The sequence below is a fragment of the Musca domestica genome, unplaced genomic scaffold (assembly GCF_030504385.1).
Source record: "Musca domestica strain aabys unplaced genomic scaffold, Musca_domestica.polishedcontigs.V.1.1 4, whole genome shotgun sequence".
Lineage (NCBI taxonomy): Eukaryota > Metazoa > Arthropoda > Insecta > Diptera > Muscidae > Musca > Musca domestica.
This window is the reverse complement of record NW_026712328.1, coordinates 17,412,247-17,432,476: the sequence shown is the minus strand read 5'-3', so window position 1 is coordinate 17,432,476 and position 20,230 is coordinate 17,412,247. Positions and strand designations below refer to the sequence as shown.

The 20,230-nt window shown below is 33.2% G+C and overlaps 1 protein-coding gene and 1 long non-coding RNA gene across 5 annotated transcripts in view; one reads left to right on the top strand and one right to left on the bottom strand.

Annotated features, from left to right (window-relative positions):
* The window catches only part of LOC101901818 (probable Rho GTPase-activating protein CG5521), a 42,008-nt gene extending 27,425 nt beyond the window's left edge, over nt 1-14,583 (bottom strand). For 2 of the 4 annotated variants that reach the window (XM_059126736.1, XM_059126739.1), the window contains exon 1: nt 13,585-14,583. In XM_059126736.1, the coding sequence (XP_058982719.1) occupies nt 13,585-13,690 (106 nt within the window). In that variant the 5' untranslated portion in view covers nt 13,691-14,583. The remainder of the gene's footprint in view (nt 1-13,584) is intronic. The other 2 variants (XM_059126737.1, XM_059126738.1) reach the window with 2 other exon arrangements.
* Nucleotides 14,584-17,179: 2,596 nt separating this feature from the next.
* LOC131804222 (uncharacterized) lies at nt 17,180-18,161 on the top strand. The gene is made up of 3 exons (XR_009342987.1): nt 17,180-17,616; nt 17,681-17,834; nt 17,917-18,161. It is a non-coding gene; the product is annotated as an uncharacterized LOC131804222 (long non-coding RNA).
* Nucleotides 18,162-20,230: the final 2,069 nt, after the last annotated feature.

Genomic DNA, 20,230 nt, shown 5'->3' with positions numbered 1-20,230 from the left:
CATATGGCACGATTCGTAATTCATAGTAAAATAATTCCTTTTTCAAAAATTTTGTTTGTTGATTTTAATGGGAATTTATACTAAAATGCATTAAATTCTCACTAATATATATAGAGGAAATTATTGTTTTTCTCCCAAAGATTTTCTATTTTTAATTTATTTTATTTTTCTATTTTTAAATTCTGCTGGAGAGACACTTGTCAATATTTTTTTCTGCCGATACAAACATTTTGAAAATATTGCCTCTTTTGTTTGCAGTTTTCTCTGGAAATTTCAACTCGTGGACAAAATGCGTACCTCGAATGAGAGAGAAAACAAAATGTACTTTCGTTTGAATGTACATACGCCATTTAACATTGTAGTTTTCATTCATAATTTTCAGTCTTCCCAAAAATTTTAAAAATTTAATTAAATGTTTCCAGTTTTAATTTTAAAATGTCATAATTTTTTTTTCGATAAATGCTCTCATTTGTTAGGGATGGGACATATTTTTTCGTTGTTCTGAGAGTGATTTGATTTGAACAATGTACAAATATGAGTGTTCGCTCAGGAAATTTCAGGAAAATCAGGACATTTTGTGTGAAGAATTAAGTAGTTTTTTCATAGTTAAGGGTCAAGGAATAGAGAGCGAATCAAGTGCAGTGGAAACGCCACATTAGTTGTAAACTTTCCCTATCCACCTTTGTATGTGACTTTGAATTCGAACAAATATTTATGTCCCGAAAATACATATGTACTTATTTCTGCCTTCACTTTTTCTTATTTTATATGACGCCTAACTACTTATGATTCAGCACAATTTCCAACTGAGTCTAAAGCAGTTTTTCGTATTCTTGACAAGTTGGTCTATTCATTAGAATGTAGTATTATTATTTTAAGATATAAAGTAGAAAATCGTTTGGTAACCCAATTATCTATATGGAACGCATTATGAAATATATTCAAAATGCTTAGTGACCCATTAACAATTTCTTTTCAAGTTATCGCTCAATTTACTTTTACGATAGTAAGAAACAAATTGAGGTAGTGATCAAAGAAAAGATAAAGCAGCAATGATACCGGCGAATGTTGTGTCAACGAATATAAATATGAACACATTATACGGCCAATACATTTAATGATACATTACTTTTCTACCTTAATTTGATATTTCTTGGGGGAAATTTGTGTGTTTAGATAGAGCTACGATTTAACAAATGCATTATGGACAAAGTACACATTTTTCAATAAAAATATGAATATGAGCAGCTGTTCACCCAACCAAATTTAAATCGACTTAGAATTTTACGCTGATCAAGAATATATATACTTTGTTGGGTCTGGCGTGAGTATTTCGAGGAGTTACAAACGGAATGACAAAGTTAATATACCCTCCATAGTATGGTGGAGGGTATAAAAATGCAACTAAAACTGCACTTGCAGGAGCGTGGGGCAAAGACCATATTTTCCAAAAAAAAAAAGTTTTTTTTTTCTGGAAGGGCTTTACTAAAATTGGCATTATAACAAAAACTTTTATACAAACATAAAATCTACTCAAATATAACTGACAACAACAAACAAAAACATTAAATATACATTTTTCCACAAAAAGTTTAATTTTCATTCCGTCATCTTAATTCATATATATTTATTTCAGGCCCAATAGTCCGACCTAATAAATAGGCTTGGAAGGGAGAATGAACTCAAAAATTTTATGAATTTGTAGAAAACGGAATTAATTTCAAATAAGAAAGAAATCCCCAGTAAATGCCAATAACAGGCAATAGAAAACTCTGCCGTTGTCGAAATTTTAACGAAGTTGCAAGGTAATATTTGGGATACCTTGTTCTTTAATAATCTTCAGTATTATAATATGATAGATAATTTTTTACCCTCCACCTTGGAATGGAGGGTATATTAACTTTGTCATTCCGTTTTTAACATCCTTAAATATTCGTCGTAGACCCCATAAAGTATATATATTCATAATCAGCATAAAATTCTAAGTCGATTTTACGATGCCGTCTGTCTGTCTGTCTGTTGAAATCACGATACAGCCCACATTATCTGACGTAGTGCGTCAAAATTTAGCAGAGCAATTTGTATTGTGTCTAAGATGGTTGGTATTGAAAATGAGATATATCGGTCCACGTTCTGGTATAGTCCCCATATAACGGTACCTCCCGATATTCGGTATTTTGATGATTTATGCCTCATTTTTTAAGGATTTGTCTGAAAATTGGTATTTGTGGGTCATAATGGGTCCTAGTTCGTGTGGCAAAACATTGTATGTATAGGTCCACGTTTTGGTATAGCCCCCATATAAAGGTACCTCCCGATATTCGGTCTTTTATTTTTTTGCCACATTTTTTCACGGATTTGTCTGAGAATTGGTATTTTTTGGACATAATGGGTTCCAGCTCCGGTGGCGAAACATTGCATGTATGGGTTCATGATTTGGTATAGCCCCCATATAACGGTACCTCCCGATATTCGGTATTTTTATGGTTTTTGCCACATTTTTTCACTGATTTGTCTTAAAATTGGTATTTGTGGGTCATAATGGGTCCTAGTTCGTATGGCAAAACATTGTATGTATAGGTCCACGTTTTGATATAGTCACCATATAACGGTACCTCCCAATATTCGGTATTTTTATGATTTTTGACACATTTTTTCAAGAATTTCTCTGAAAATTGGTAGTTGTAGATCATAATTGGCCCCAGTTCGTGTGTCGAGTCATTGTAATTATAGGTCCACGTTTTGGTATAGCCCCCACATAACGATACCTCCCGATATTCGGCATTTTAATGTTTTTTGTCACATTTCTTCTAATGTTTTCTTTACCCTAAGGTGGAGGGTATTAAAAGTTTGGCCAGGCCGAACTTTATGTTTTTTTACTTGTTTTAATTCTTCCTTCATTTTCAAACGGCCTGCAACAAATAAACAATATGCTATTCTTACACATAAAAAAAAAAACTTTTTAATGGAAAACAATCAACTATAGATTCAATACAGGGTGAGATTAAAAAACTGCAACCAACTTCAGACTGATGTTATTTCTAAGCCACTCGTCCGACAGCTGTTAAAATTATTCCAGTGACAGCTCAGCCCCACGTGATAGTGGGATTTCTTTATATTTGGCTGGAAAATTACAAGTGGCTATCGTTAAAATAAATCTTTTGTATCTCGTACCATCGCTCGTTACCATGATACTGGTAGCGTAGCCCGACGGCAAGGAAGTGGAGGGAAGAAAACAACAACATCAGCAGAAATGGTTCGAAAAGTAAAGAAGCGACTTGATCGAAATCCGCGCAGTAGCTAAAAATGGCTCGTGAACTTGTGCGAGGTTTATGTATTTTTAATTGAAACAAAGGCACATTTATATAAAAAATTAACAAAACTTATATTTTGTTTTGAAAGAAAAACAAGAACTCAAAAAATTATAATTTCAAAAAAAAAGTATTTTCTTGGCAATTTAAAATTCAAAGAAGAAGTGATGTAATTTTACAATTACAAACATTGTAAAGTGTGCACCTACATTACCCCCTTCCTAGTGAAAACGATACAGATTTCTCTTTCGATTTGATAGGGGTGATTTCTTGACTTAAATCAATTTCTGAATGTTCAATTTCTGTAAATACTGGTTTAAGTCGATCAATTGTGATGTTATCTGTCTTGCTTCCGATTTGAAGAGTAAAATATTTTGGAAATCTCTTGATCACTTTGTAAGGTCCATGAAACTTTTGTTCAAGAGGTTTAAGTACACGATCATTCCTTATCCACACATGGGAACATACATTCAATTCCTTGTTGATAAATATATTTGAACTGCTCTTATTTGAAGTTGTTGCTGGTTTAATTCTGGACATTAATGTTTGAAAATGTAATAGAAAAATCATCAGAATCTTGAACGACATTACTTTCGGTGAACATTTGACCAGGAACATGAAGTGTTTCGCCATATACCATTTCGACTGGAGAACAATTAATAGTATCTTTTACCGAAGTTCTTAGCCCAAGCAATACTAAAGGCAAAGACTTTGTCCATTGAGTTTTGTTGTGGCATATCAATGCGGATTTAAGAGTTCTGTGAAGACGTTCAACTAATCCATTCGATTGTGGATGATAAGACGTCGAATGTTTTAATCGAGTTCCCAATAACTTTAATAGATTCCGAAAAGTATTCGATGTGAACTGGCGTCCTCTCTCCGTGTGAACAATATCGGGAGAACCAAAACGAGATACCCAGCCATTTAAGGAACTTTGGGGCACAGTTTCAGCTGTAATATTCGGCATTGGTATTTCTTCCATCCATCGGGTAAATCGATCAATGCAGGTAAGAATATAGCGATGACCATCTGATAGTGGAAATGGGCCAACTATATCCACAAAACGTCGCGATGATAATGGAAATGTCCCGATTGGACTTTTTGTATGGCGAGTTATTTTTGATCGTTGACAATCCTGACAAGATTTTGTCCATTGTGCACAATCTCTTTTCATAAAAGGCCAGCAAGAACGTTCAGTGACAAGTTTTACGGAAGATCTTGAACCAGGATGAGATAAATTGTGTAAACCGTAAAATACTGATTTTCGCAATTGAACTGGAACATATGGTCTTGGATTATTAGCTTGAGAGACATCACAAAATATCTTCGTATTTGAGGCAGGAATTGTAATGAGTTGTAAATTCATTGATGTTTCGGATTTCAACAAATCTTGAAGTTCTTGATCGCTTTATTGAAGTCTTGAAGTTCCTCAAAATCCAATAATGATGATGATTCTACACGCGAGAATGTATCTGCCACGATGTTTTCATTACCCTTAATGTACCTTAAATCCGTTGAAAATTGGCCATTAAAATTTAATTGTCGAAGTTGACAAGGACTTGCTTTTTCTGGCTTTTGAGAAAAACGTAAATTAGTGGCATGTGATGAGTATAGATTGAAAACGAACGCCCTTCTAGGTAGTCCCGAAAATACTTAACAGCTTCATAAATCGCTAATAGTTCTCGATCGTAAGTACTATAGCGTTGCTGACTTTTGTTTAGCTTCTTTGTAAAGAAAGATAATGGTTGTAACTCACCATCGATTCTCTGTTCCAAAACAGCTCCTAAAGCAAAATCTGATGCATCTACTTTAATGGATAATTCAGCATCACTAACGGGATGAAATAACAACACTGCATTTGATAAGCTTGACTTACATTGCGAAAATGATGTTTCCGTTTCCAAATAACAGGTCGTTTATCATTTTTCACCACATTCTTGAGAAGTTGGTTTAATGGGGCTTGTTCTGTCGTTACATTAGGTAAAAACCGTCTATAAAAGTTTACCATTCCGAGAAAGCGTCGTAAGTCCTTTATAGTCGAAGGCTTAGGGATACTTTATATTTCATCAACTTTGCTTCGAATGGGTTGCATTCCAGTTGATGATATTCGGAAACCAAGGAAATCAATTTCACTATTACCGAAAGAACATTTACCTTGATTGACGACAATGTCATATTTTTGAAACTTCTCAAAAACAATCTTTAGATGCTCCAAATGTTCAGCAGGACATCGTCAATATAGACAAATACAAAAGGTAAACCACGTAGTACTTCATCCACTAAACGTTGGAAACTTTGGGCGGCATTTCGCAATCCAAACGGCATGTTGACAAATTCGTATAAACCAAATGGAGTAGTGATAGCAGTTTTTGGAAGTCATCAGGAAATACAGGAATTTGATAGAATGCGAGTGCCAAATCCAACTTTGAAAATATGCAGCTGCCGGCTATGTTAATGTTGGCATCAGTGATAAAAGGTATTGGATAACGATCAGGTACCGTAATCACCATTTTTCTTGGGAACCATATGATGAGGGTTCGACCAATTACTACTTGATGATCTAATAATTCCATGTTCGATCATATACTCAAAATCTTTTTTGGCAATTTGAAAACGATTTTGATCTAAGCGCCGTGGTTTTGCATATACGGGTGGTCCAGTCGTTTCAATATGATGATATATTCCATGTTCCGTGTTAATACCAGGAAGAGTGGAGGCTTGATAGACATCTGGATATTTCATTAACAATTTATTGTACACAGAGTCATCTTTCACCAATGTTGTTATGCTAAATGACGGATATTTAGAAATTTTCGCTGAAACTTACAGATCAGTTTTGCCGTCAATCAATGCTTTACGCTTTTGATCAAGAAGAAGATGAAAATGTTTTAAAAATCAGAACCAATAATGGGTTTTGTAACATCTGCTATAATAAAGGTCCAAGAAAAATTTCTCCGTGATCCAAAATCTATATGCATAATTTTCTGACCGAAAGTACGAATTGAAGAACCATTAGCAGCAAAAATTTTAATACCACAGTCTGACGTTTTTGAAGTCTTGAAACTCGGAGAAATTACAGACACATCGGCTCCGGTGTCAATTAAAAAATCTCTGTTTGAAAGCTTATCTTTAACAAAAAGGCGACACGAGATACCACTGTCATCTGGAATTATCGCAACTTCCGAGTGGCCCTCTAGTTTTTTGAGAAAGAGCATGGGGACACACACTTTGTTGCCTTTTCAGCAAACCGATTATGGTACCAACACCAGTCTCTGCGTCGTGATTTACTTCTGCTACGTGATTTGCTGTTATTACCTGTCTCTGAACGAGTTTTAGAGCGGTTTCTAGAAAAGTTGTTGAACTTATTTTCTAAAGCTTCAATTTGACGGGATATTTTGGTCAGATCAATACTGCCAGCTGCAGCAGTTACTTCATAAAGTTGTGGCGAACGCAGGCTCACGATCTTATCTGCTTGCAGAGCTAACGAAGACAAACCACTTACTTGACTTATTGTTAAAATAGACCGAACACCTTCTGGAAGTTGTTCCAAAAATAGCGTCTTGAGAACAGCATCATTTAATTGGCCAGAAGCAAGATTTTTCAAAACTTGAAGCAAATGCGATGGTTTTTGATCTCCTAATTCTTGACTTTTCAGCAGTCTGCGGAGTTTTGATTCCTGAGATTCGGAAAAAGTTTCCATAAAGCGATTTTTAACGGCAAAAAATCTACCATCAGCAGGAGGGGATTCTAAAATATCACAAATAAAAGGAAGAAACTTTGAATCGATATTTGCTATAACGTATTGGAATTTGGTTTCATCGCGAGTGATACCAGAAATTGCAAAAATAGCCTCAACCTACATAAACCATTTTGGATTTTCTTTCCAGTATGGAGGCAGCTTGTGGACACTAGAAGCAGCAACATTACGGGCTTGAGAGCTTTCATTTCGACCATCTGCTAATTGATCCGAATTGTCCGCGGAATAGGGCATTGTTACATTAGTTTTGTATTTGTTTTTGTATTCAACGGTTTAAAACGTGGGGTCACCAATTAATGTGCGAGGTTTATGTATTTTTAATTGAAACAAAGGCACATTTATATAAAAAATTAACAAAACTTATACTTGGTTTTGAAAGAAAAACAAGAACTCAAAAAATTATAATTTCAAAAAAAAAAGTATTTTCTTGGCAATTTAAAATTCTAAGAATTTTCTTGTAAAGTGTGCACCTACAAACTAAACATATCGCAATATTCCATTCGGCAAATATTGAAAAATGAACTCAATTGAAATTCCAAGAAGTGCAAAAACTTACACCGCAACAGAAAGAAAATGGACTCAAAAGAGCTAAAAATATGTTTCGCTGGGCCGAAGGTGGTGAACTGCCGAATTTATCCAGCAGTTTGTAAACAAACAAAATGATCGAGTTGAGTGATGGTGTAGGCCGTCATAACAGCCGATTATCGCTCCTCGCTCGTAGAAATCGACCATGGCATTAGAATAAATGTCGAATATTATCGCGAAAATATTCGGAAGACCTAGGAAATTCCCATAGGGCTCAGCACCATCGCACTCAGCATGCGCCACCCAAGAATGGTTAAAAAATGAGGTTCCTCGCTTCATTTCCAGCACACAATGGCCACCAAAATCTCCGGGTACCAATCCGTTGGAATATTGTGTCTGGAGCATGTTGGAAACCAAGGTTGGCACTAAAAAATACCAAAGTGTTGATCATATCAAGCAAGCGCTGAGCCGGGAATGGGCCAAAATACCGTAGAGCAACATTCGGGTACCGTGTGACGGTTTCATTGGCCGTTTGAAGGCCATAACTCGTGCAGAAGGTGATCAATTCGAACAAATCTAAACTAAATTTGACATTTTTTGATTTCATTCAATAAAATTTAAAAAAAAACAAACCGTTGTAGTTTTTCTTGTCTCACCCTGTAGATTCAAAAAGAATTAACATTTTAATTTAGCTACAAAATAAGAATATGAAATAGAAATAAACACAAATTTTTATTGCAATTTTTTAGATTTTTGCATGCTTTTGAAAGCATAGATTGGCAACACTGTTATTAGTATAAACATTTAATTTGTATTTATTCGCTTTTATATGCATATTGGCCAACATAGCTCGCTGACGCATGATATGAAGAAGAATACAAGTAATTTTTATACAAACCCAATCACAAACCAAACCGCACTTGATATTAAAAGGTGGATGATTCAGAGTCAAGTTGAAGCAAGTTTAAGTCATTTTATTTTTTGTTGTTATATTAGTTTATTTTGCTACTGTTTATAAATTCAATGAAATTGGCAAATAAGCGTAAACTAGTCTAAAGTAAACACAAAACGCCGGCTCTTAAATCGTTTTATAGAAGATATCTAAAGGTAGCAACAAAACAGCTTATAAGCGGCTGGAATAAATATATATATTTGTGAAACTTGTATTTAGAGGAGTGCTAATAATTCACAACCACTGAGTTATAAAACTGATTATTGATCAACAAATAAAAATCGTAATAAACAAATTTCATGCATTATATGTTCATCGACCGAAGATTGATGTAATTTCCTCATCTTTCCACCAGAGACTACATATTCACCACTTCACATATTCCTTGTTATGAATCATTTGCGACGTCCACAGAAATGTTGGCTTTGCTTTAACGAAGATAGTTGAGATCGAATTCTACTAGTTGAAAGCAACGGCCAGATCGACTTTAATTCTTCGCATTATGGCTTCGTTGGTCCCAAGACTAAGATTTCAGCTTGAAAGACACTTTAATAGTCGCCCGCCCTAATAACACATTTTAACATTAATCTTCATGGGCATATGATTATGTACTTTTAATAGAATACATAAAAGTTCAAACTGTATGCCTCTTTTTAAATTCGGGAACCGATGCAGCACGTTTCACGATAGTATTATTTACGGTTTAACGCCCTACAGTTTACCAGTATTTGTTCCTTTTTCATCTTAAGGCGCTATGGGTTGTACTGGTAAAATTTCCTTTTTTAGAAGTTGCAAGCTATGTACTTTACACGAGTATAGTAGAAATGTTCATTTTTGATTGAAGCGAGACTTTTCTGTAGTTGAAAGCAACGGCCAGATCGACTTTAATTCTTCGCATAATGGCTTCGTTAGCTCCAAGACTAAGATTTCAGCTCGAAAGACACTTTAATAGTCGCCCGCCCCAATAACACATTTTAACATTAATCTTCATGGGCATATGATTATGTACTTTTAATAGAATACATAAAAGTTCAAACTGTATGCCTCTTTTTAAATTCGGGAGCCGATGCAGCACGTTTCACGATAGTATTATTTACGGTTTAACACCCTACAGTTTACCAGTATTTGTTCCTTTTTCATCTTAAGGCGCTATGAGTTGTACTGGCAAAATTTCCTTTTTTAGAAGTTGCAAGCTATGTACTTTACACGAGTATAGTAGAAATGTTCATTTTTGATTGAACCGAGACTTTCTTAGTCGGACAAATATAATCCAATCAAAAGTATTATTTGTTTGTAGTTTGAAAATATAACGTACACACGGAATTACGCACGAATAAAGAAGTGACAGCTCGTATGTTAAACACATTCTGATAGCGATTTATAATTTATAATTTAATTCCACCACCAAGTAAGTTGCATTCGTATAATCAAAGATTTGTTGGCCAAAACTACAATTTCCTTCCCAAGGGAAAAACGTTAACTTGTCTTTTTCTGGATTAACTCCCAACCTATTTGAACTACATTGTATTCTGAATAAGCAATCACATTTCCACCAAGTCCATAAAACGTCGTATGCTCACCACCCTTGGCAACTGATTTCCTTATGGAACTCTCAATCTGCTCTCCAGTGTTCTGTCAATCCAGTTAATGGTAGAGGATGATCTAGAATCCATTGATTGCTTAGAATTGAGGCTATATTAAGAGCACTTAGATATATCAGTATTTAGGTTATGTTGTGACGTAGAATATTCCAACAATATTAACTCAAATTTATAATTAAATTTTCGTTTAGTTTCTTAAATTTCCAACTTTCCTTTTTACCAGTGTCAACATTTGTAATTACAATTGTGTACTTTTGTTTTGTGTATAATGATCATACACACTTTTAATGCAAAATGTATGATCTCATCTTTATTTAAACCATTCACAGCTGGAAGTGAACATGTTTATAAAATTAACATAAAGAACAGAGAAAAGTGAAATCTTTTTTTATGAATTTGTTATGAAAAAGTTAGTTGGGAACAAACTTTTTTATCTTTTGTCATAGGGGAATCTACCTTGAAATCACTTAAATCACGAGATAACTAATCTAGAAGCAAGTTTATATTTTCATTCATTCCAAATATGCAATTTAAACCTATATGACCAATAATGAGCAAATTCATCAAAAATGCTAAATAAATAAAAGCCCAAATGTTCACTGTCTTTTGTTATCGTTCAGTTAGAATATCTCAGTAGTAGCAAATATTTCAAAAATAGATGATAATTTTGAAATTGTTATTATCATTCTCAAACGTACTGCCAGTCTAAAAGATTTGCTACGCACACGTGCAGATTTGCTACGCACACTGGTAAAATGAAAAAGTTTGCCATAGTTTGGTCTTGTAAAAATTACCATCCAAAAATACATTACATTACAAAGTGGCAATGAATACATTATTACTACGAATACATTTCAATGTTATTCAACTTCCTGTGACGGTTGAACAAACCAATAGGCCGGCTGTCCGGACTAACTTGTACATATGAAACCAAATGTGTAAATTAAGAAATATCATATAATTAAACATATAAACAACAAACGTCAATGCTCATACATACGGAATGTACAAATTTATGTATGTACAACTTGTGTGGATATATCTACATACAGTTTTGCATAAATAATTTTGGTGCGAAAACTGTTTGATTATCGTATTCGTCATTCATCATAACACATTGAGATCTCAAATAACCCCCAATAATAATTGGCAAACAACAAAATAGAACACCATTAAAATTATGGCCCAAACAATCAAAACATAAACAACGTATTTTAAAATCGAACTAAGTCAACCTAAGAATAATTTGTTCCTCTACGGAGTAGCCAGTCGATGACTTAAGCCAGTCAAAAGGCGTTTTATGTATTCTCACCGTAAGTTCGACGGGCCGAAGATTCAATACGTTCCACCATTAGGTTTAGTATTGTACCTATTGGCCTAAATCGTGAAAATACCGAATATCTGGAAGCATCGTTATATGGGGGCTATAGAAAAATATGGACCTATATAGAACCTATGGACCTATATATGGGTCTTATCCATCACAAAATCCAAAAAATAAATAAAATAGAAAAATGATTAAAGTACAGAATATCAGGAAGTGCCTTTACATGGACACTATAAGAAAATTTGAACCTATATTTACAATGTTTTGCCATCGGAACTAGAACCTGTTACGAACTACAAATACAAAAATTTAAACAAATCCGTTAGAAAATGTGGTTTAAATAGTCAAAATACCAAACTCTAGTAAAACTTTGCATTTTATGGTGATCGTGAATATATATACTTCATGGGGTCTCTGACGAATATTTAGAGGTGCTACTAACGGAAAAACAAAGGTGGAGCACACAGGACCAACCTGTTTATTTCGGTGAAAGCAAACATACCTGGTTGCATTAATATTTTCATTTTCAGTTACTAAAAGGTAGATGCTTACACTCCAGAAGAGATGGGGGCTTATGTTTTGGAACACCTCTTGGAGCGTACAAACGCTGGAAATATCCAAGGCTATAACGGAACATTACGAGAATATAACTCGGGATCTATAAACTTCCACAAGAAAAGTTGTATCGTCGTACTTAGGACTTCGACGCTACCGTGGCAACATTTTTACAATGATGGAGCCCTAAATTCTACATGTTCCGATATGGATTTATGATTTTTTGAGACGAATATTGTGTATTAATTTTATTTATATATTGTCAATACTATTTATTGCCTTGAAGGCTATAGTATTCTAGTTTCTAAGAAGACAACTGAAGTTATAGAACTTATTTAATTGGTATTACACCAATTTTAATAGGGCCCGCTCTCGAGCCAAGCAAATTAACTGTCCACAATTTTTCTCGGTTGGAAAGAAATGTGATTTGATTACTAAAATACACAAAAAACGGATAGAAAGGAGTAAGGAAAGTATTTTTTCTCTACTTCTCCATCTTAATGTAACAGATGATTTAAATAATATGGGATGTCTTTCACCATGGCAAATGTCCTGACATAGAGGGGCTTGCTTTCAACAACTGCTCTCGTCCATAACTCCCCAATGATACTTAATGAAATGCTTTCATAAACCGCTCAGAAGGAAGTTCATCTTCTTTGTGTTAGGGGAAAATCTCATCCGAAGTTCGTAATTAGAAACCCGACCTACAAAGTGGAATAATAAAATAATTACTTGGTCCTGATATTCAATGCAAAATTCCCACTGATCATCTCGTTGGCATAGAGCAAACACACACATTTTTAATATTTTTATACATACATAGATCCACGGTAGTGGGCTTTATTCAAAGCTATCTTTTGGCGTAGGCTAAGCAAACAAACAAAAATAAACTACCCACCAATACCCTCAACAATAATCAGCAATCAATTGGCATATAAACGAAGCAGAGAATTTGTGGAATTTTAAATATTAGCGCAGCAAAACACAAAATATACAACACAACAAAATTCAAATGTGTAGGTACGTAGCATGTAGAAGAAACACAAAATAACAAAGATAAACAATAACAAATCAACGCAACACCATACACAACAGACATCCAACGTTCCAGCTAGCCAAACCAGCCAAAAGACTGAACTAAACAACTCGTGATTAAAGTGGATCACACACACAAAACAACATCGATCGATTTGGTAGGTTGATTTCTTTTACTGCTGCCACTCATTTCGTTTCTGTATTAGTAGTTTGTCAGAGTCAAGCTGCAAAAAATGAATTAATACTAAGTTTACTTTGATGGTTTGTTGTTGGCGGATTGGTTTGTCTCGAGATTGTTTAGCCGAATGGATAGTTGGTTGTCAACGCTATCCAACTGACAATAGCAAAGACAACACCCACACCACACTGACGAGGAATATTTCAGCGCAGTAGTAACTAATAATTAATGTTGTAAAATGGAAAACCTTGATAAATAGCATTGGTGGTGATGATCATAGGCATTGGGATGAAATAATTTAGATACAAACAATGAAAAACATAGATTCGATTATATTATTTACCTAATATTGTACGCAAATGACGTAGACGTGATGCTGAATCCTTTTTGCAATCCTGTAGCTTTGCTGTGGATTTCTTGATATCTGCATGGGACTTTTTCGTAAACATGATAGGGAATGAACGAGCACACTAGCTAAGTGGCTAGCTACTCTTCTGTTCTTCCGAAAAATTCACAACACTAGAATTTTTGTATTTTTTGCTAGGGATTTGATGTGCTAATTCGTTAACATCTTTGATGATCATCACTTTTGTTTTGTTGTTGTACTGATTGCTTGTTCGTCGTTTGGTTTGTTAATATTGACTTATAATTCACACACTTTTTCTAAATATTCCTGCACCCAATGGGCGAAGAAGAGATGGAGGCCCACTTTTTCTTGACTTGTTTTGCTTTTGCTTACTAACTGGCAATGACGACCGACAGTAGACGACGTGATGACGAATAACTCCCGCGACAGGTGCCTCAACTCTTGCTCCCCCAGCCACTCACACTTACAAACAACCACTTCTTCACCGGACTGTGATTGTTGTTATTGTATTCCTATATACTCCACTCCATTAATAGTTATTGCGTTTCTATCAGTGGTTATGGTGGCCAACAAATCGTATGGAATGGCAGTGACAGAAAACTCAATGTTGTACACCACCTTTTTCCACTGTTTTATTCCACTAAATCATTGTTTCTTGCCTTCGTGGTTTTCTTTTTCACATTTTTCATTTTGCATTCTTTTGCCTGTTTTTTCTTCTCGTACACAGCAGCAAAGAACACAAGACCACCTATGAAATATATTTTTTTATTCAAAATTTCCTTATTTGCATATAGATTTTAATTACGAGTTTACTGATTTCCCGTACACGAACACTTGTTTTTGACGACTATTATAAATTATAAACTTTCTGTTCGTTAATTACTGTGAAAAATCGTTGTAAAAATTCTGTTTCGTGCGTTGTAAAGGCAAAATTAATTGTGTTGGTGAAAACTGTTGACGTTTCTGAATCAGAGATCGGAGGCGTTTCTTGTATTAGAACGGCGTAAAGAGGCCAAGAAGTGATGTCGACGACATTAAGCTCCATGGCAATATATCGAATTATCGTTTAATGTAAAACAACATTTACATATGCCATAAAAAATCTACTAGATAAACCAAATCCGGAGTTGGAAATACAATTATATAATTATTAATGAAATTTAAATATTATATTTGTTTACCTCTTACAATCATTAAACGAAGATAAGGCATGTACTATAATAATTGTGTTGCGTACAGTATACCCACTTTCTCACTGTACTTCCCAAGTCCATTTATTGAAATATTAAATTGCGTTAACAAAAATTATAAACTGCAACAATGTACAGGTTTTTACTACGATACAAGATGTTCCCTTCATGATATCGAAAAAAAAATGTCATAATATGTGCTAATTTATTTCCAGGTACTGTAACAAGCAAATGTGTATCTGCAACAATTTTCATAGAAGTTTTACAATTTACAAAAAGATAAGCTCAGCCATGGTACAATGAATTTAAGGTAGGCTAACTTTGAAAAAATTGCAAGTATAGAGGTCTACCTGTTTGGCTTGTAATGTCAGAATCACTATCAAAACAATAAAAAAGCAAAAAACTTGTTGCATTGATTTTGAATAAATAATTCAATACCGCGAAAACTGAATGAAAGGTCAAAATTTCTTTTCAAAATCATGTTCTATATATCTCTTATGGTTTATTTCGCGAAAAAAACTGTAGACTTTGTCGATGCATACGTTGCAATAAGCTTTTTGAAAACATCCGAATTTGAATATTTTCTGAAAAAAAATTTTATTATAAACAAATGAAGTTGACATATTAAGCCAGAAAAATAAAAAATTGAAATCATATGGTAGTTCTGCCCTACCTTGAATTCATTGTACCATGAGCTCAGCAATAGCACAATTACAGAAGGTAAAACAAAGCTATCCCCTAAATACAATTTTTTTCTTTTGGTGCCCTTATTCTGTCAAAACATATACACATTTTGTGTATGTGTGTGTATTGTTTTGTAAAAAAAAAATACAATAATTTGAAATTATTTCAAGTTCGGTTGCAAAATAAATGCATACTTTCAATGTTAATGGGCAACACATTGTGCAATTTTGGGATAAAACTGTATTGTCCTCCTATTTTATATTCAATCTTGTAGATTAACCCCAAAATTGCATAGTTGTTTCGCGGGTTTTTCCAATATAAGAACATTGTAAAAAATGAAAAATAAACAAAACCAACTGTTTCATATTTCAAATTCTATTTAACACTATAAGATTTTAGCACAGTGTTGCATTTTTCTAGTTTGTTTGAAGTTGAGCAACCCTTCTCATTGAGCCAAGAGCTCAGCTATTTCTCTTCATTTAACTTCAACACATATTTAAATATCTTATATTTTTAATGCCAAAATTGACAAATCGGAAATTCGCTGCAATGTGTGAAGGCAAACCTTTTTTTCGTTCTAATTATACATTTTGATGATATATATAGACAAAGAGTTGTATTTTGTTAGGAATTCATTTTCTGACCGACCCTATAATTGGGCCATGCTTTTAACAAAACATCATTATCTTCGTATAGCCAGCCCATGGTACAATGAAATAAAAGTAACCTCATTTCATATTAGCATTCCCAGCACTGCATTTTCTGTAATTCACCTTGTCAAATTTTAATGCATAAAAAACAGTTCCCATCTCTAATTTTTTGTGTATACAATGGATTTATGAATATAGATTTTGACAATAAGATGTTGTCAAATGTATAATTTTGAAAAAATTGTAAACATATGAGTATATGACTTTACCTTCTTAGTTCTACCCATGGTACAATGATATTAAGGTAGAACTATGATACCATATGATTTCAATTTTTTTATTTTCTTGGCTTAATATGTTATCTTTATTTGTTTATGTATGTGTTTTCTTTTCAATAACAACAAAATTGTTCAGAAAATATTCAAATTCGGGTATTTTCAAAATGTTTATTTCAACGTATGCATCGACAAAATCTAGAGTTTTTGTAGCGAAATAATACTTTAGAGATATATAGAACATGGTTTTGAAAAGAAATGTTGGCCTTTCATTCAATTTTCGCGGTTTTCAATTATTTATTCAAAATAAATGCAACAAGTTGTTTGATTTTTTATTGTTTTGATACTAATTCTGACATTACAATGGTTTCTATTTACCTGCATCAACATTAGCTGCGCATTGGCCTTTGCAGACCAAAAAACTTTTTATGCCATTTTTTTCTGAATCCCTTAATTTGAATTGTATTGAAGTGCCCAATCGATAGCTGCACATTGGACATTCCTGTCTCGAAAATTTGGTAATTTTTTTTTAATTTGGTTACAAAAGTTGTATTTATCTGCACAAGAAAAATTTTTGCAAACTCAAAAAAGACACTAAAAACTACCACTTCGTTTTTGTTTTTGTATTCCCAAAAACAATAACAACATAAGAAAAGAGCATGCATTAAAAACATATTATCGCTTCCTCTCCCACACTAAAAGATGGTTATGCTGGATAAAACACCACTGATGCTCAAATACATATGTTGTGAATTTGTCTCTCTGAGGGAAAATGGAGAATGCATTACATTGATAATGAATAATTTCTTGCATTATAAGATTTACATTACAGAATTTGTCTAAAATATTCGAGAAAAGAATGCAATTTGAGCAAAAAATGATTATAACATTATTGTTATCGAATACATTATATTATTCATCCCAATAGAAGCGAAATGGTAATTTCATTTGACGAAATCTGCAAACTGATTACCGTCTATATTCCAGAATCTATACATGATGGAATGTGTAGTTTCATAGTTTTTTTTTCTTGTTTTTTTGTGTCCCGTTATTTTCGGGCGACTTCATGTCGCGTTATTGTTGAAATTTGTAAATTTGTTTAGTTTTGTTTCATTTGTGTGACAGTGAAGACGTAAGTTTATAAAATGTATTGAAAGCGACATTGGAGGCGTTTAATATTAAAAAATTGGGGAAGACTTCGCTTCGTTTGTAAGTATTGAATAATATTAAAAAATGCTAATATAGTTATTAACGACAAATTCTTTTTTTCTAGATACCCATCATGGAAAGAATCTTGATTCCTTCTGGAGTTGTAAAAAACTTATGTAGAGTACTTTCCGAAGAATTAATTATGAACTATAACTTTGAAGGAATAAAAGGAAAAATGGCTTTTAAGTCCTTTGAAAATATAAATAAGTTAATGTATGGTAAGTAAAATTGTTCAAATTTTCTACATTAAATACTTTTAGAATATATTATACATATTAATACATATGTTTTTTATTGCAGAGGTGTCAAAGAGGGAAGGATACGACGAGAAGGAATATAAGAAGGATGTTGAAAAAGGCATTCCATTTGATAAAATTAAGGCAGTTTAAGGAAACACATCTCGCCAAAAAACGTAGCGAGAAATAAGAATTTATTTAAACATAATCCAAAAATGAATTATATTTTATTGTTTTGTATGTATTCACAATTAGTTTGTTTGTTTATTTTTTTGTATTGTAAGAATACGTACATATAATTATAAACTGCATATAAACTATGTTTATTATTAATAAATTATTTTATTATATTTCAAAGTAAAAGAACATAATTTTAATGTATTCTGGGGGAATGAATTATAAAACAAATGATAAAGTATTAATTATTTAATGCATTGAGATACATCAATTATATAATGCATACTTAAAAGATTGTCCAAAATGCATTATATAGATTGCATTATATTACGAATCGCTTAGACAAACAAAAGGAATGCATTATTTTCCTAGGACATGGACCGTGTTAACAATAATGAATTCTGGAATGTATAAATCATAGTGTTTATGCATTACCTCTTCGTTTACCACACCTTCCATTTTCCCACTGGGTACTTTTGATGAGCTAAAAGAGAACACTCTTTTGTTTGAAGTTTCGATGAAGCTAATGGTAAGCATTGCCTGCCTAGACAATTCATGAGAAAACTTACTTTGTTGTTGTTGTTGAATAAAGTGGTGTTTTCTTGAAATTAGTTTCAATTGTTGTGTTTAATATAATTAAACCACTTAATAAATGTATTATAAACTTTAAAAGATTCCTCATTGATTTTGGCTGGCTATTACACGTACGTAAGTAAAATAAAATTGCTGCTTTGTTGTGCACGAATAGAAAATTAAAGATACCTGTACTTTTTGTGCACGTAAGTAAAATTAAAGATACCTGCTTCATTGTGCAGATAAATGCAATGAAGCTACCTGCATTTTGGGCATTGCTGCACAAGATGTCGTGCAATTTTTGATTGTGCAGGTAAGCAGAAAATACTGTACAAGCCAAACAGGCAGACCTCTATACTTGCAATTTTTTCAAAGTTGGCCTACCTTCTCTTCATTGTACCATGGTTCTACCGTGGTATAGCCCCCATATAACGCATTTCCTTTGAGCGGCATTTTTCGACGGAAGATTTTGAATTCTTTTCAAGTCCTTTAAAATGTTGGGGAGTTTTAATAGTTTGGCCAGGCCAAACTTAGCTGATTTTTTATTTGTTTGTTTTTGCGTGTTTCATTTTTTTATTGTAGACAATTTTTTTTTTTTGACAAGTCAGGTTATTGCTTGCAAATAGACAGAAATAAGGTGTCCAGCAACTTCTTTCTGAGAGAATAATGCAGTTTAATTCTCTTTTGCAAGGAAAATGCGAAAAGTAAACAGACGGTACATGGTAGAAAAATACAGGAAGATGCATCAACGCTTAGGAGCATTGATATGTCAAAATTTTTTAAATTTATTTTCAAATATAAGTAGCTTTTTATATATTTTCTTATACGACGTCATTCGGTGGTTATTATGAAATGCATTTTTTAACAATTTTTACAAATTTAAAATTTTTTTCATTCAACATTTTCAATTCCAAAATTGGTTTGACATTTCATTGTCGCAGCAGCTGCGTCGATGCGTCTACCTATATTCTTCTACCATGAGACGGTATTTCTGCAGAAACTTGCAACTAATCAGCTGATATGTCAAAACAAACCAATTTGTCCCCCATTAAAAGAAAGAAAGCACCGCCAATTTTACAAGTTTTATAAATAAAAAGGAAATAAGCAATAAAATAAAGATTAAACGTGTTGCTAATGGCGTTTGTCTAAAAATGTTGAAAATAGTATTTTATTTCCCAATTGCATATTAATATTTACGTTTTTCACATTTTGTAAAGTTGTTCTCCAAAAACAATTAATCTTGCTAATTCCAAAAAATTATTTTCAAATTAAAAGCATGGCAGAAGAATACAGGTAGATGCATCGACGCTTGGGAGCATTGATATGTCAAAAAAATTAAATGTTTTTTCAAATATAAGAAGATTTTTATATACTTTTTTATACTACGTCATTAGGAGGCTATTAAAATTCGCGTTTTTCAACAATTTTTACAGATTTAAATAATTTTTCATTCAACATTTTCAATTCCAAAATTGGTTTGACAGTTCATTGTCCAAGTGTCGACGCGTCTACCTATATTCTGCTGCCATGAATTGAAAGCATAAAAAGAAAAAAACAAACAGAAAACATCTGATTGAATGTCGATAAATGAGAAGAAGAAGAGTTGCAAGTGTTTGCAAGAAAAAATT